This window comes from Medicago truncatula, chromosome 8 (assembly GCF_003473485.1).
Source record: "Medicago truncatula cultivar Jemalong A17 chromosome 8, MtrunA17r5.0-ANR, whole genome shotgun sequence".
NCBI classification, from domain to species: domain Eukaryota; kingdom Viridiplantae; phylum Streptophyta; class Magnoliopsida; order Fabales; family Fabaceae; genus Medicago; species Medicago truncatula.
In genome coordinates, this window is record NC_053049.1 from 14,513,288 (window position 1) to 14,532,087 (window position 18,800).

The 18,800-nt window shown below is 32.0% G+C and overlaps 2 protein-coding genes across 2 annotated transcripts; one reads left to right on the plus strand and one right to left on the minus strand.

The window, feature by feature from the left end:
- The first annotated feature begins 1,219 nt into the window (after positions 1-1,219).
- On the plus strand, positions 1,220-5,117 carry LOC11443966 (annexin D4). Its single transcript, XM_013589628.3, has 6 exons — positions 1,220-1,380; positions 1,501-1,676; positions 2,991-3,209; positions 3,939-4,163; positions 4,494-4,562; positions 4,695-5,117. Exons 1-6 carry the CDS (start codon positions 1,335-1,337, stop codon positions 4,902-4,904), a joined length of 945 nt encoding a protein of 314 aa, XP_013445082.1. The 5' UTR covers positions 1,220-1,334; the 3' UTR covers positions 4,905-5,117.
- Positions 5,118-5,517: 400 nt separating this feature from the next.
- Positions 5,518-7,858, minus strand: LOC11445241 (annexin-like protein RJ4). Its single transcript, XM_003627728.3, has 6 exons — positions 7,722-7,858; positions 7,002-7,147; positions 6,674-6,892; positions 6,328-6,540; positions 5,990-6,079; positions 5,518-5,819 (listed from the first exon to the last, which is right to left on the minus strand). The coding sequence occupies exons 1-6, from the start codon at positions 7,792-7,794 to the stop codon at positions 5,616-5,618; spliced, it is 945 nt and encodes a 314-aa protein (XP_003627776.1). The 5' UTR covers positions 7,795-7,858; the 3' UTR covers positions 5,518-5,615.
- Between the last annotated feature and the right edge of the window lie 10,942 nt (positions 7,859-18,800).

Sequence of the window (18,800 nt, forward strand, 5' to 3'; positions counted from 1 at the left end):
CAAATCGTCGCCAGAATAAAGTAGAGATTGCGTTATCATGGTTTTGTTTAAGGGCATATCACCTTTGTGTTAAATACAAAGTATTTAACCATCATTTATGAATTACTACATTATATTGTATTTTATATAAAAAGTGATCATGACTGTCCCTGTAAGCTTAACTCAGTTGGTAGGGACAAATGCATATTATATGCAGGGGTCGGGGTTCGAACTCTGACACTCCACATTAAAAATGTATGAGTTCCAGCCATTAGACTACCTGACAAAAAAAAAAAAGTGATCCTCGCTTCAAAAATAAAAAATAAAGGTGATCCTAACGTGCCAAAGACACTTAGTTTACATATTTGAAAATGAAAAGCATATGTTTCACATACGCATTGAATAAGTAACGCCCGCACCTGTCAATGTTCCTATCTCCTTATATTCATTTATAAAAGTTGTTCCCATCTACTTTATCCTAACCGAAATTATTGTCAATTGTCATGATAAATTATTATTGTCAAATTTTATACTTATGTTAGGTGATTGTTAAATTATTGTCATATTTTTACTAGCAAGAAAGGAACATGAATTAGTTTCCTTAATTTCATTTTTTTTGAAAAGGAATGCAGAATAATGATGAGGCTGGAACAACATCTTTTTATTGATTCAAAGCTGGAACAACCTTAATTTATAGATTTTATAACATTAGTGAATCTTTTTTAAGAAGAAACAGGGAAAAAAATATAAAGCAAAAAGATCACGAAAAGTAATAAGCTAAAGTTAGCTTGTTTGGCAGTTCCCTATTAAAAAACATTGCTTTATTTTTTGAGGGAATAACATACTTTTTTTATGCGGTCATATTAGAAATTGAAACAACCCTAGGCATCAGTTGTAAATACACAGAAATGAGGGGCATGGCTGCAACTGCAAAGACAATGCATAACTTATATGATAAAATAACTAATGAATTCTCTCTCTCTCTCTCTCTCTCTCTCTCTCTCTCTCTCTCTCTCTCTCTCTCTCATACATCATATTTAAGCAGCCTTTATTATTGAAGTATACATCTAGGTTATAATTTTCACCTTAAATATTTTGCTGTTACCTTAATAATATAACCATCACAATTAATTTGAGTTTTTTATTTTATATTTAACCGGTTCATACTTGATTGGTCAAAAGTCGTAAACTTCATTTGATCATTTTCATTATTACATTTAAAATGACAAAATTAGCCTTGTTGGGCCCTATAAAATGAAGAAACCTTTCACTGAATAGAACATATAACTGTCCCTTACTCATCATATTTAATTGCTACAATATTGTCTCAACTCTATCAAAAACTTTCCCAGAATATGGCATTCAATCAAGAGTTAGAAGCTATAACTCAAGCTTTCTCAGGTTCTCTATTTCTCAACTTGTACCATATTAAATTATTACTACATATTATTATTTTCAATATTGATTTTAGTATTCATGCCCAATTGATGGTATTTGATGAATTAATGATGTAATTTTCAGGACATGGGGTGGATGAGAAATCATTGATAGCAGTATTGGGAAAATGGGATCCTTTGGAGAGAGAAACTTATAGGAAGAAGACATCACATTTCTTCATTGAAGATCATGAACGCCAATTTCAAAGGTGGAATGATCATTGTGTTCGTCTTCTCAAACATGAGTTTGTGCGTTTTAAGGTAACATTTTTCAATTCAATTTGTTCTATTTTTGAAAATTGAGAGATTGATTTTCATGGACAGATGATGATGTTTTTTTTTTTTTAATAGAAATGTTGAAGGTTTTTTTTATTTGAAAATGGTAAATTTTATTTTGATTATATAGATGAAGGATGCAAGCTAAGAATATACTATGACTTTTACCAAACAAAAAGAATTCTTCAAAAAAAAAAAAAAACAAAACAAAAAGAATATATTATGAATTTTACAAAATAAAAAGGATATGTTTTTTGGTAGAAAAAAGGATATATGATATTTTAAATTTTTTTAAACAGTCATTTAATTAGATCTGAGATTTGTTGAAATTATTATAAAACTAATGAAATAAAGTAGTATTATGATAAAATCTGATTAAAAAGATTAAATGCATATGCAAAAGCAAATTTCACAAAAACTTTTTATAAGTTTTACACTATAATTGATTGTCGTATGACATATGTTTTTAACTATTATTCCCTAAAAAAATGTTTTTAGCTATTATTGTTACTTTTTTTTTTTTGAATAAAGCTATTATTGTTACTTGTTAACATAATTAATACATCTTTAAAAAAAAAACATAATTAATACTTGTGACTTCATGATCTTACTTAGAAGACAATTAGATAAAAATATAATTAGGGTTTAATAAGTAAGTGGTCCCCCTAAATATATCAACATTTGATTTTAGTCCTCCTAAAATATTTCTTAGGTTTTTAGTTCCCTAAAAATTTTCATCTATGAAATTAGTCCATATTTTTTAGTCAACTCATGCCTAACCTTCATATTTTTTATTGAAATTTACCAGAAATGGGTAGAATATTATGACAATCTCTCCAAAAAAAAAATAGAATTTTTTAACAAAACATGAATTAAATATGAATTTTTATGTTTTTGGTGTTAAGATTTTTTATGAATTTTTTAACACCAAAAACATAAAAATTCATATTTAATTCATGTTTTGTTAAAAAAATCTAATTTGTTTTTTGGAAAATATTGTCATAATTTTCTACACATTTCTGAACAATTTCAATAAAAAAATATGAAGGTTAGACATGAGTTGACTAAAAAGTAGGGTCTAATTTCATATATGAAAAATTTTGGAGGACCAAAAGCCTAAAAAATATGTTAGGGGGACTAAAATCAAATGTTGGTATATTTAAAGGATCATTTAGTTATTTAAACCTTATAATTAAAAAGAAAATTCAACTATAATAGAATAAACCAATCACAAGTTGGAAAAATATATTTTGTTGTGTGGTCCCTTGTGTGTTGACTTTTCTATGTAAAATATATCAGAATGCAGTGGTGCTTTGGAGCATGCACCCTTGGGAAAGAGATGCCCGTTTAGCAAAAGAGGCCCTAAAGAAAGGCTCAATTTCATATGGTGTACTGATTGAGATTGCATGCACAAGATCTTCAGAGGAACTATTGGGAGCTAGGAAGGCATACCATTCCCTCTTTGACCATTCCATTGAAGAAGATGTTGCATCTCACATCCATGGCAATGATAGAAAGGTATATACATCAAGTTGTCCTATATAGAGCTAATAAAGTTTTATGTTTTTCTTTTAATCTATCTAATCTCATGGTTTTAAATTATCGTCGTGGTCACGCTATAGTTTTTGATTTTGCGGCTTCAATTGCAGTTGTGTTGATATTAAAACCGCTTCATTTTTTTCTTTGAAATTTACAAAAGAAAATGAAATTTCATAAAAAAAAATTTAAAACTTGGCCAGCTCGAAGCAAACGGAACTGCCCGACCCACATTAATTTTTAGGCTAATCGGACTAGACTATAAATTGATTTTTGGTGTTTTCTGTCCCACCCCGCATTTCTCAAAACTCTTGATTTGTCCGGATTACATAATTCATATGTGTAAAAAGCACCATGCATTTTTTTTTTTTCATGTAACAATCTGGACAAATCAGTGTTTTGAGAAATGTTGGTGCCTAAAAGAAATTATCTTGATTTTTAGCTTGTTCTATTACAGCTCAATCCATGCTAAAATAGAGGCTGTCATATTAGGTTGGACTCATTTTGATAACCCTACCACTAAGTGTATATAGAAAATGTCCAAACTTAGACAATGATATGTAAATATTGAATTGGACAAAATAAATTATGAATGTTAGATTTCAAAGCTTTTTTAGGTGAATTAGTATTATTTATATGGATATGATCTCCCCCCTTATTTGTTATTTGAAATATATAAAACTAATAACACCTATTGCTTTTGCAAAACAGCTCTTGGTTGCACTTGTGAGTGCCTATAGATATGAAGGAACAAAGGTTAAAGATGACACTGCAAAATCAGAGGCTAAAACACTTTCCAATGCCATTAAGAATGCTCAAAACAAGCCAATTGTTGAGGATGATGAAGTAATAAGGATATTGGCAACAAGAAGCAAGCTACATCTTCAAGCAGTTTACAAGCACTATAAAGAGATTTCTGGGAAGAATCTTGAAGAGGTATTATAAATAAATAAACACTAATGCATATATACATCATAATGTCATAAGAAATTCTATAGTATAATCCTCATGTTATTACTTACTACCTTAAGTTTTAGATCTTATGTTGTACTAAACATTATAAAGTCCATTTGGATTGATTTATTTGAGTTTATCGACTTGCATAAACACTTATTAGGACTTAGGATCTTAATAAATTATGCATAAGCATTACATTATGATAAGCGCCTATGCTATAAACTACAAATGTTTAATTCAATAGTTAATCCAAACATATAACTTATAGGATTCTATTTCTGATTAATTTTTTTTTTTACCTTTTGCTAGGATCTTAATGACTTAAGGTTTAAAGAGACTGTGCAATGCCTTTGTACTCCACAAGTATATTTTAGCAAGGTAAGATAAAGTTACAAATTCAAAATTCAACCTCTTAAGTGGTTGCTTCTATTTTCCTTTCTTCTCTTTTTGTTGTATAATAACATAACTATATATATGTATATAATGCATGTTTTTATTTTTTGTACATAGGTTTTGGATGCAGCATTGAAAAATGATGTGAATAAGAATATCAAGAAATCACTTACTCGTGTGATTGTTACTAGAGCTGACATTGATATGAAGGAGATAAAGGCTGAGTATAATAACTTATATGGAGTTTCTTTACCTCAGAAAATTGAAGAGACTGCTAAAGGGAACTACAAGGATTTCTTGCTAACCTTGATTGCCAGAGGAGGCTAATTAATGAAATTAATAAAAGAACAAACCTTTGGTAATGTTTTGAAAGATGAAATTTGAGTTTAAACTTTACGTCTCATGTATTGTTTATCAATTGAAATTTGTATTGATTGATGTTACTGCTTTATGCTTCACCTTGTGTTGTTATTGTTGTCACAAAAGAGAAATTATAAAAGATGTAATCGAATAAAATGTTTTGTTGTTTCATTTATGAAATAAAGAGATATTTGTCGATCAAACAAAAAATTATCTTTTATGATTCTAAGGCACACATCTATTCAACAATAGTGTTGAATAGGATTGATACCGTCCCTTGAGACCAAACACAGTCTCCTTTGAAACTTCAAGCATATGTTTAGTTAAACTTTGGCACAACCTAAATTGCGATCGGATGCAATTTTTTTTATTTGACATACGCTAAAATGGTATCTTATGCATTTTTCGGGTACATTTGTAGCTTGTACTTTAAAGTGTGTTCGACAACTGATCCATCGCAAAACCAAACAACCTTATCGCTTCAAATGAAGTTTCATTGGATTTTACATCGAGCATTGTTTTTGACGTCCTTCATTCAAATAAGAAATAACAACAAAAAGAAAAGACAAGTAATTCCACATTTCTAAATTATTATAATAGTATTATTGTCATCACCATCAATTATTTATTATTTAAAACAAAACAGCAATTTTAAGACATGTTCTTATAACAAGCACTTTAGTGTCCTTTCCCCAAAAGAGTAAGGAGGAACTTCTTGTAGTCTCCAGAAATTTCCTTAGCCACTGTATCCTCAAGGTGAACACTATTTCTCTTGTAATACAGCTCTTTGATGTCCTTCAAGTCTTTCTCCGCCCTTGTGATCACCACACGGGTTAGTCCATCCTCATCGGTTCCAATCCTTTTCAGCGCACCACGCAAAACCTACATGATAAGGATTGAATTAATTCAATTAATCTATCAATACAATGTCACATAATGTGGCTACAATTTCATTTGCATAGTGTATAATTTAAAATCACTTATGCTATAATATGTTTAATCTAAAATGGAATGTCTTTTCCAAGAAAAAGAAAAATTAGTGTTAATGTTACCTTTTCATAGTACTTCTTGTGGTCATCAATGCAACGAATTGCAACATGCACAGCCTTAAGGAAGTCATCAGATGCTTCATTCAAAAGTTTCTGCAACGACAGAAATGAAGAAAAGTCACACTCGTTTGAAGGAAGACGAAAATCGTAATACTTGAGGGTGCAAAAGTACACTTAGACCTATTTATAATGAAATGAAATGCACATTCTGAAAATCTTTGCAACAGTGATAAAAACATGACAAATATTTTTTGTATTGTGAAATTCTTTGCAATAGAATTCTGATATATTCTGCAAATCCTAACTTTGAAAAAAAAAAAAAAACTTTTTCTCTTTGTTACCTTGCTTATAGAAAAGCCATGATCATCTCGGTAACGGTTGAAAGTTGCCTTAAGTTGAGTCTTGCTCCTTGTAATAAGGATCCTGATAACTTCTTCAATGTTTCCTTTCTTGTTTTTGACAGCCTCATGAAGAATATCAGCTTCATGTTTTGCCAAAATTGGATTGATTTCAACACCATCATATCTAAATGAGCTCACCAATCCAACCAAAAGCTGCCAAAAAGAAAAAACCACCAAATCTTCAAACCATCAAATAGTACACGCAGGAAATGACATATATTACAGGGGTGAAAAACACTATTATCCCTACTTTTATAGGTCACTGAATCATTTCAATCTGACTTGCCTGTCGATGATAGCCAGAGGTATGTGCAGCAACATCTTCTTCCAATGAATTCTTGTATCTGTTGTGGTAGGCATGTCTTACAGCCAAAAGCTCTTGAGGTTGAAGGACAGATGCAATTTCCACAATCACATGGTAGTCTTTGTTAATACTCTTAATGGCTACATTAGCCAACACAGCATAACGGTCTGCTGGGTCCAATATCCACCTATACATAGCTTTCTGATTTTTTTTCAAAGTCCCATTAGTATAAATACATCATATCTTATACATTAGTATTTTTTATATAATTAGTTTGTGTTCTTGTTAGTTAGCACAGTGGTTGAAATACCTCAAAGTTACCAGAGAGTTCAGATTCAAGGCGTTTGATGAGATCCTCTTGATAAATGTCCTGATAAGCTTGTCTAATTTGTTGCCTTTGAACAGCATTTCTCTGACCCATTATAGCTATGATAGCACTCTCATCAGTTCCCCACCCTACAAACACATTAAAATTATTCTCAATTATTTTCATTAATATTCAATGGTTTATAAGATGATTTTTATTACAGATTTTTAAGAAAATAGGAAGCTATTAGGGTTTGTTTTCCCTATCTTATAAATGGTATACAGCGGCAGTTAACTGCGGTTGGGCACATTTTACAGCAGTATAATCACTTTTCAAGTCGATTTCAGCCGACTTAAAAAGTGATTGAACCATCCATCGGTAGTTAACTACCGCTACCGCTCGGTAAGTGTTTTAGCAATTTCAAAAGTGGGAAAAGTAACTCTTAATTACCAATTTGAAACTCAAAGTATCACTATCAAATTAACGGTATTCAAGGGGAACTTTGAATAATCACTTAAGTTTGTAGAAACTTGGGAAGATATGAAAAAATTTGTATATTCATTCGGAATTAAACTCAAAAACATGATAAAACTAAAAAAGATAAAACATTTCTACAAACTTAAGTGATTATCGTTTTTATACTTAATTGATTATACTATTAAATTAAACGTTGAGAATTTATCATGGACTTGTAAGATGGAACTTTGAACAATTGAATCTGACCTTTGACTGCCTTCCAAAGTACATCTGCATCTTCCTTAGGAGAATGATTCATAGGAGCAATGAGAGTAGCCATGGTTATCACAGCTTGAAATGTTTATTATATGATCTGGTTATGTAAATTGAATGCTTTTCGATCAAAAGCGATACATATTTATAATAGGCTCTTACAATGTCCATGGTCTACCCAAGTGAAAAGGTAATTAAGAAGATTGTGTTTTTAGACCAATTTTTGTTAAAAAATCTTAAAATCATAAATGAAATCAATATATTCCTTTTATTGATGAAGACTCATAAGGAAGTGTTTAGGTAGATTTCACTTTTACTATATTTATATCCGATGTCCTAAAAATTACCATCTATGTTATGAAAAAAATACGGAGGGTTTAGAATTTGCAAAAGACGCTTATTTTCTGAATCTTATGGCAGAATCAGATGCTTCTAATGTAGTTTTAGCGTTGAATGTTCACTAACAATCTCTCAATTATGTTGGCTCAATTATTCAAGATTGTATTAGTTTTAATGGTAGTTTTCGTAGTTTAAATTTTTGCATGTCAGGCGTGAAGCCAACCAATCTGCTCATTATTTAGCAAAATATCCTCTTAAGAATTTAGATTGCATATGGATTGAAGAAACTCCATCTTGTATTTCTGCAGTTTTAACATTTAATTTATAGCCACACTTTTGTTAATGAAATTGTCATTAATGTAAAAAAAAAAAAAAAAAAATGCAGGGTATTTTTGTTATACAATGTAAACAGAAAATTAATTATCTGTGGTAGGTTTATATAACTTTTTTTTTTTTTTTTGGAAAGAGGTTATATACCTGTTTGAAAAATCACTTTGTTGAATAAATTGTTTAAATGTTTATGGGTTGTTTTTCTGTGTTTCAGTATGTCTTGAGCAGCTTGTAAGTACTGTTTAGTAACGAACAATACTTAACTTCGGCTCCGTCTACGGTGCATGATGTGAATAGGTCATGCACCCGTGAGAGATGTAATGCTAATTTTTTTTTGTTTTAAGCATTTAATGGTAGCAGTTGGATATATTATAAAGTAATGAACGGTTATGATTGAATTTAAGAATTACCTGTTAAAGTGGTATTGTTCGGTAATTCACCTTGTTACTAAGGTGATAATAATATGATAATACAAAAAAAAAATTATAAAGCACAGATTATGTATTATTAGGTGATATTAAGAAATAAACAAACAAATTGTTTCGTTCTTGATAAAAAATTGTTTCATCATACTAATATTTCATTTTATTCTACATTTATCCTTTTATCAACAAAATTATCTTTAATATATTAATTTAATTTTTATTATTTATTTCGTCTCTTTTTAATTGTCACTTTAAGAATTTTTTTGTCTCAAAATAATTGACACTTACGAATATCAACATCAAATGAAATAATTGTCACTTAAGAATATCAATGTATCATTTTATTTTATTTTGTATTTATATACCCTTATTTATTGAATTTTATCCAAACACAACTACGCTACTTACTTAGACTAAATTTCGTTCTACACGAATTTCATAAGAACTAAGATTCTTATTTATGAGAATCTTACTAAGACTAACTTAATAAGTGCGGCAATGGGGTTGAGCAGGGACGAGTTTTACCTTCACGATCTCCATGCCCTACTCTCATATACTTACCTTTTACCTTACTCATAGAAATAGTTGTTCATGGCTACACAACTCTTATATAAAAGGGGTAATAAATTGATTTTCTACATTTAGGATGGGTTTGGGTATGAATTTGGGGTGGATAAATATATCCTCGTTACCCATCTTATACCCGTGTTTTGAAATCGGGAAAAACCCAAACTCATACCCAAACCCAGTCATACCGGGGAAAACCCGTCAAATTGGGTTTGGTTCAGACGGATGCCCGCAGATATGGATTTTGTTGCCACGCCTATAACTTATGTTATATGATAATCTTCCAAAGAACTAAGATTCTTATCTATGATAATCTTACTAAGATTAACTTTGAAATTTTGGCACGTACGTAGTAGAGATGTTATACACGATGTCAAGACAAGTGTGATGTCAAGAAAGATGTCAAGACATCGTGATAACACAAATAACAATCAACAAATGAAAGTAAATGATGCATAAAGTAATATGGCACCAGTTGTTTGTTAACCCAGTTCAGTGCAACATCACTTACATCTTGGGGCTACCAAGCTGATGTAGTAAATCCGCAAGTGCACGGTTTACCGAAGTAGTAAAAAGAGTATCGTTTCGATAGTGAGTTATGAATTCAATTAACTTTAAATAATGATTAGATTGAGAGTTTGAGATTAAAAATTTTGGATTTTTAATTGAATGATAATAATAATAATAATAATAATAATAATAATAATAATAAGGCAAAATTACACAAATGGTCCTATAACTTATTTTTAGGTAACGTTTTCGTCCTCTATCTTTTTTTTTTCCCATTTTCATCCTTTATCTTTTTAAAATGTTTCACCGTTACCCTTCTGTTAACCATCTGTTAAAAAAAACTCTATTCTAATTACCTTTTTACCCTTTTATAATTACTCTCTTTTTCTTTGTTATTTTCAGAAACGCGTTCACACACAGAGAACATAAACGCGATTGAGAAGAAGGAAAATAGAAGATGAAAACCTAGAACACTAAGCTTGACGATGTGATTCGAAAAACCAGGAAAATGCTACTATTCGATTTGAAAAGTTCTGCGATTTGAAACGGCACAGAGTTCTGCGATTTGAAGTTGCAATCAAAAACCTAGAAACCCTAATTGATTTTGATTCTGCGATTTGAAGGTATGTATCTGCAATTTAATGAATTTATTTGTTTTTCCGAATCATTATGTGTTTCTAATGTTGCTTTGATTCATGAACATGCTAAAAACCCTCTCTATATTTCTTGTTCTTTGTAGCAAACCACTCTGTTATATTTCTTGTTCTGTTTCTATCTAAAGCATGCTGAAAAAAAATACATTTTGATTAGTTTACTATCTATGTCATGTTGTATGTTTTTATGTGTTTCTACTGTTGCTTTGGTTATTTATTTATGCATGTTGCATATGTGGTCCCTATTTTTTGGTAGTGATTTGTTGTGGTCCCTACCTATATGTTTAATAGTTTTCCATTGATTATGTTTTTGTCATTATTCAGATGTCTACAATATCCGTTGATATTCATCATGGTGGCTATTTTATCGACCAATCAAAGAATGTGTACGAAGGTGAAGTGTCAAATTGGATTTGTGACACTGACTATTGGTGTTTTTTTGATATTGAAGAATATGTTGGCAAATTGGGGTACAAGGATAACATTAGCATGTGGTATGAGGTTGGTGGTGTTAAAAAGTGCCTATCAGATGATACTGGAGCTAATGAAATGAGTGATTGGGCCAAGGGTAATGGAAAAGTGCATTTGTTTCTAGTACATTCAGTGTCACAGCCCAACTATATTATCTATAGTGAAGCCCAACCTGAAATGCATGATGGAGACTCTGATGATAGTGCCTTGGATGTGGGATTTGGAGACTCGGATGATGAGCTGCTCATTAATGATGGTTTTGGTGATGTACAAACAGAAGTTGATGTTCTTGGGGAAATAACACCAACTATTGAGGATAATGAGGAAAGAAGGAAAAGGTTAGGTGCTAAAAAGAGGAAGGGGGCAGAAAATGAAGGAAATTCAAGTAAAAAAAAGAAGGCCCCAACTGGTAAGAAAAGAGGGAGACCTAAGAAGACCATAGTTGAGAAAGATCTAAACGTGGAACTAAGTGTAGAGCCAAATATTTTAATTGATGATGATGATTTCAATTGGGGTACAACGAAAAGGCAAGAGCTTGTGATGCCACATAGAGGGTTGTCTGACGATGAGTATGTGTCTGAAGAGTTAGTTAGTGATGAATCGGGAGAGAATAGTGACGAGGAAAGTACTAAAAAGAAGTTTTCAGGTTTTGTCATGCCAAAAAATATGCTCGACTACAAGTGGGTCTTGGGTACACTTTTCTCAGACAGAGAGGAATTTAAGGCTGCAATTGCAACTTATGCTGTTCATAATGGGGTCGATGTGAAGATGATCAAGAATGATAAAATAAGAGTGAGGGTTGTATGCAAGGACCCGTGTCAGTGGATGGCTTATTGTGCTAAACTTCCCGATGAAGATACATGGCAATTGAGGAAATTGTATGACAAACATTCTTGTCCCAAGGATTATAAAGTCTCATTAATGAAATCAAGTTGGCTGGGGAAAAGATTAGAGTCAACAGTGAGGGAGACTCCTAATATTACACTGACATCTATTTCAAACAAAGCACATCAAAAGTGGAATGTTGGAGTGAGTAAGATGAAAGCTTATAGGGCTCGTAGGGTTGCAATTGATTTGGTTGATGGATCATTTAGAGAACAATATCTTAGATTGTATGATTACTCTCATGAACTAATGAGATCTAATCCACTAAGTACTGTCAAGGTGCAGATTCAACCTACAATGGTAGAAGATAGACGGGAGAACAATGAGGAAATTTATGTGGATAGACCCTTGCTGCCAAGTTTCCAACGCCTATACATGTGTCTTAATGGCTGTAAAGAGAGTTTCAAAGTGTGCAGGCCTATTATTGGCCTTGATGGTTGTTTTCTTAAAGGTTATTATGGAGGTCAAATACTTGCTGCTGTGGGTAGAGACCCAAATGACCAAATGCTCCCAATTGTTGTGGCTGTTGTTGAAAGTGAAACAAAAGATTCATGGGATTGGTTCCTTAAACTGCTAGTTGACGATTTGGGTGGTCCAGAAGCATGTAATTCGTACACATTCATATCTGATCAACAAAAGGTTAGTTTCAATATCATAATTATTTCTAATTGATTATAATATTCATAGTTGATTATGCATATAGACTATAATATGAATAACTTATTATACATATTGATTATTTGGTTTAAGGGACTTTTACCTGCCATGGAGGCGCTTCTTCCTGATGTTGAACAAAGGTTTTGTGTAAGACATTTGTATAATAATTTTAGAAAAAAGCATCCGGGTAAGAAACTCAAGGAGTTAATGTGGAAGGCAGCCAAGGCTACATATTTTCAAGCATGGGAGAGGGAGATGAAAGAAATAAGGAAGGTTAGTGAAGAAGCTTATAAATATTTGCTGAAGATTCCACAAAAGCATTGGTCGAAATCAAGATTTTCATTCAATTCAAAGTGTGATGTATTAGTCAACAATATGTCAGAAACCTTCAATAGTGTAATAATTGGACCCAGGGGAAAGCCAATTGTTACAATGTTTGAAGACATCAGAGGCTATTTTATGGAAAGGTGGGCAACAAACAGAACTAAGATACAAGCATATGATGGCTCTGTTTTGCCTAACATAAAGAAAAAACTGCAGAAAGAGTGTGAGTTATCAAAGAATTGGGGATGCAGGTATGCTTTTGTCATATTCTAACTTTGTAAATGAATATGTATCTAATATGGTTCAGTTTTTCTAAATGTATGTTTCTGCTAAGTGCTTTTGCTTTTTGGTTTGTCTAAATGCTAAGTGTTTTTCTACTATAATAATATCATGATTTCTTGCCTTCTGTTATGAGTTTTTCTAAATGTCGTAATATGGTTCAGTTTTAGACTTTTAACTAGTGTATATATATATATGCTTATGTTTGACAAGGTTTTCGGCTGAGAATATCTATGGGGTGTATGCCCTCAATCACACAGGAGAGTCCTTTACAGTAAGTCTGGAAAAGAAAGAATGTTCTTGCAGGAAATGGATGCTTACTGGAATACCTTGTTGTCACGCAGTAGCAAGCTGCATATTTGCCAAACAAGATCCGGAAAACTTGATTCCTGATTGTTACAGAGTAGAGAAATATGAGGCTTGTTACCGTCCTATCATTTATCCACCAAATGGAAAGAACCTGTGGGTTTCAACTCCATATTCAGATATATTACCACCCCCTTTAAGGAAACTTCCTGGAAGACCGAAAAGGAAAAGGAACAAAGATGGTGATGAGAAAGCGAGAGATTCTTCACTTGTTAGTAGAAAAGGAATGCCCGCTAGATGTTCTACATGCAAACAACCTGGTCATAACAAAACTTCTTGTAAAGGGCCCTCAATTCCAACTGTAACAAATCAGACTCAAAACGCACCTAATCAGAGCCAAACTGCACAACCTGCGCCTGGTGTTGGTCAGAATGCAACACAGACCCAAACTGTTGCTACATCTCAGAAAAAGCCTAGAGGAAGACCTCGAAAAGTCAATGTTGCTGCAAGTACTCAGCCTGTTACTAGTAGTATCTCTGCAACATCAAATATGGTAACAAATATATCTGGTGCAAATTCTCAACCTACTGCAAGCTCAAGATATTCAACAACAACTCACTTTGCTAGACAAAAGATGAAAATATGGAGGCCATGATATTTGATGACAGTTTGTTTAATGTATTTTTTGGGCAACTTTTGTGATGTCTTACTTTGGAACCTAATGTCTTTTTGTATGCAGCTCTTGTACTGCCTTTATGTTGGAATTTTATTACTTTCAAACCTTATGTCGTTTTGTAAGCAGCTTGTACTGCCTTTAAGTTAGAATTTGTGGCAGTATGTATTTATGCAGTTAATTAGTTATGACTGATTTTGTAACAATGACAAAAGTTGCATTATGTTATTATGGGAGAAGTTATTATAACAAAAGTTAATTACTATTGATACCAATTGATATTATTGCGTATGAACCTATTAATTGAAACTACATGACACCAATTATTTGACACAAATTGGTAGAGGAAATTATTATGGCAGCTGGGTTTTGTTTTTTGGTCTTGGTTTGGCCATTTGTAATTGCTTATGTTCTGTCCGTATCCGTCCATGGCTTGTTAGTGCTTCTCGCACGGGCTAGTGGCTAATAATATTTTGCCGATTAAAAAAAAAAAAACTCTTGCAAAATCAAATGAGATCAAGTCACCAATTTGTTGACACTAACTCATTCAGTCGGACTATATCAATACATAATTGTTGAGTACATTCATCGAGTACATTCAATACATAATTTCTTAACAATGAACAACCTTATTTGATCAACTTAAACATAAAAGTTACACCAAATAAAAGATGATAATCAAAATCTTCATCCAACTTTTTGTTGAGTTGTGGTCCATTTGCATCTTCAGGATAACATTCTTAAGTGTCCTTGATTCCAATTCCATTTGCATCCAGAATTAATGTTACTAGCCTACAATTTATGAAGAAAAAAAAAACCATTAAAATTAAGGCAAAATTAACTAGTGATAACAGATCTGAAAAGGATTAGCAAGAGAGAACAAGGTATGTATGTAATAATATGTATGAATACTCACCACAAAGTTCCTACAACCCCAAAATTTCCTTCCTCTATTAGGACCCATTTTCGTCACTGTTCTAATAACATGTAGCATCTTACAGAAACATTCTCGCGTGAACAGGTTGCGTCCCCCAGAAATGAAAGAACCGGAAAATGATTGTGTGTGTGAACCTTGTGTGCGTAAGGATGCCATGAATTTTGAGATTTGATTTTTTAGGGTTCTTGCAGGTTGAAGGGTGATTGAGAAGAAGCTTGTGTGAACATTAGAGAAGATGAACATAACGTTAATTTTTTTTTTTTAACAGACTAGTTAACAGATTCCACTTAAAGGATTGTTGTGCAACATTTTAAAAAGATAAAGGATGAAAATGAGAAAAAAAAAAAGATAAAGGACGAAAACGTTACCTAAAAATAAGTTATGGGACCATTTCTGTAATTTTGCCTAATAATAATAATAATAATAATAATAATAATAAAAGCGCATTGGGATTTATTGGTTCATCTGGTAACAAACCCTTCACAAACCAAATCCTAAACCTAGAACTTTATGTTGGACCTACTTTCTAAAGACAAGTTTCTCTTAAGCCTATCACATCTCCTTTCGGTTTTAGTGAGTGTGTTCCTCTAGCAACCACGCCTATTCTCATGGTTGATTGCTATTAGAATCCTTTAAGAACGAAACTTATTTATTGTCTCAAGGTTTGATAGACTATTCTCATGTTTTGTAGACCTTGTCTAATTTCACTTGTTCAATATCAAAACTTCTTCTTTCGATGCTTCGCTTTGATATTTGTGATGATGAATTAACAAGTATTAACCCTCTGTTGTCGCTTTATGAGTTTGATACTTCTTAATTCATTATAAAAACGGTGAAATTAGATTAGAAATTAGATTTACATAAAATTAGGGTTCGATGCTTGGTTTGATCAGGATTAGGTCATTAGACTCATCCAACAATCCAAAGACAAAGAAGTCTACTCACTAACGTTCATTGTAGACATAGAGAAGAAGAAGAAGAATAAGAAGAAGAAGAACATAAAATAAAATAAAGAAATAAAGATGAACTTTTATTCAAATAAACAATTGTCACTTATTATTTCAGAGAACAAAAGATGATTTGTTGTGACTGCTAGCTACTCTATTTATAGTTTACAATGACTTAAGACCTAAGAAATATATCACTAGAATGTTCCACAAGAAACCATGGGCTTTTAGGTCAGGAATAAACTAATAGGTAGCTTGTCCATGAAGCAGAAAGCAGCAAAAGGCATCCTGAGAGTTGGCACGACCGTGTGGCTGGTGGCACGGGCCGTGCCAAGCTTCTGACTTGGGGGAGTCATATTTTTGTATTGAATCTTTGTATTTTCAACCCGAATCAGCTCCAAATCCCTTTCTTTTGCTCCAAGACTCAATCTTTAGAATATTTGTTCCTGAAATTAAATAACTTGCAATTGAAGTAAAATAGTTCTAGAAAGAAAATAAAAACAAATAAAATTTAAATAAAATAGACTCGAATAATATATTTAAAACACTAATTATTGACTCATCACAAGCCAGGAAGGAAATTCACTATAGTAGTATCAATTCAAAGCATACATAGAAACCCTTAGTCTACTATCTTCTCACTTAATCACTACCGGTGTAATTTCTACCTACGACTCTCCTAGTGCTAGATATGAAATTCCCTACTCAATTCCTCTTACTCACAATCACAGTGATTCCCTACATAAAAACCCTTGGTCTACTATCATCTCACTTAAGAATATCAATGTATCAATTCCTCTTACTTCTTAATACCACCTAATAATACACAATATGTGCTTTATAAAAAGATTTTTTGTATTATCATATTACTATTGCAGTTACTTGAACAAAAAATATATTACCCCTAATTTAGTAACATTTTAAGTATAAGAATGCATGGCTATTTTCTATCAACCAGTAAATCAAATAATTGAGGTGAAATTTAATACGCTGAATTATTTTCTGGGATATTCCATCCAATTGCACAAGGGTTCTTCATAAATTTTTAATCATTTCCAGAAACACCGTTTATAATATTATTAGAAATTAAGGTACATATGTATATAAATAAACAAGGAGAATTACTCATCAATACCACTTTAACAGGTAACTCTTAAATTCAATCATAACCGTTCATTACTTTATAATATATCCAACAACTAGCATTAGATGTTTCAAACAAAAAAAAAACTAACATTACATCTCTCACGGATCCATGACCTATTCACATCATGCACCTTAGACGGAGCCCTTAACTTCAGTTGAAGAACAAATAATCTTAATCTTCACTTGGTGCTTGTGAGTATCCTAGGTATCTAAAGAGCAATTTTCAAAATATTTCCGTCAATAATTTAAGGGAATTACTTTTCCCACCCTATATGACCTTCTCCCGTGCCCCGTAAAATTTCAAAAAATGTCTTTGTCCATTCCGGATTTTAAAATCCGGATTCATGTTTACTATTTCGAATTTTATAATTCGGACAATTCTTATGTATAATTAGCCATCAGACTCTCTCACATTTCAGCAGTTTTGAATTTTGCTTTTAAAAACAACAATAAAATTAAGTAAAAAAAATGCTAAAAACCTGTCAAATAAAATCATAAAAATATAAAAATAGCACCAAAAAATTCTAAAAATCAAATAAAACTAATGCAAATTTTTTCGGATTTTTCTAAGAATAAAAAAGATTAAAAAAAATGAAAAATAGGTCTAAATGATGGAATTTTTTATTTTGAGGGGCGGAGTCCCGTAAGAAGTTATTTATAAGGGAGCCATGGTCCTTGAATTTTTTCTGATTTTCTGGGGAGGTTTCGGAGCAAACCGATCAAGTACCCCGAAAACGCAGTTTTTGACTAAGAACAGGTAACAATGACCAAAAACAGAAGGATGAGAGTTAGGAAAATTAATATTGTCCCTAAAATGACTATCCATGTTACAAACATGTTTAGAATTTGTGCTGATACATTTCAGATTATATAATCCGAACTGTTTTACCTTGAAAAAGGGTGTTTATTGGATTTCCGAATTACATGTTTTTTTTTTATGAATCAAGATAGCAAAAAAGACATCAAGAAGACCCTAGACATATCAACTATAGGTTGGTACCTAGTAGCTGCTCTCATCCTCTACTAGCTGCTCTGAAATTTTATTAAAAAAGAAAAAATTATACAAGATGGGGGACTAACTAGGCCAAAATTGTTGAAAATAACAACAAAAGTTGGAACTAAGGGAATCTAAAATTCAGTAGACCGTGTATGTCCTTGTAAAAATCCTGCCTAAAAAAAATAGGTAAAGAAACCCACGAGACAACAAATATAATAACGTGACCATGACTATATAGAAGCATCTAATATTCCAATAGAAGACCTTCATTGAGAAAGAGGAGTAATTGCACCTTTAGACCGGATTTTGTAGGACACTCGATATAGTTCTTTTTTCTGCTTTTTAGTTAGGTAAGGTGTAAGTTGTTCATTAGAAGTGGTAAAAGATGATGTCGTAACACATGATGTATTCAACAACTGAATTGGCTCTAAACAGTTATATGTTTATTTTGCGAGATTTTAAACAATTTTGCAGCGGTTTTAGTTTTCGGCAGATACAAATCTCCGCAAAGTGGTGTGTGACCCACCTAGAGAAATTAAGAATCATAGGTCCATTTTGAGAGATTTTAAACAATCTTTCATTGGTTTTCGTTTTAGGCGGTTCTTAAAGTGGCATATGTGATTTTTG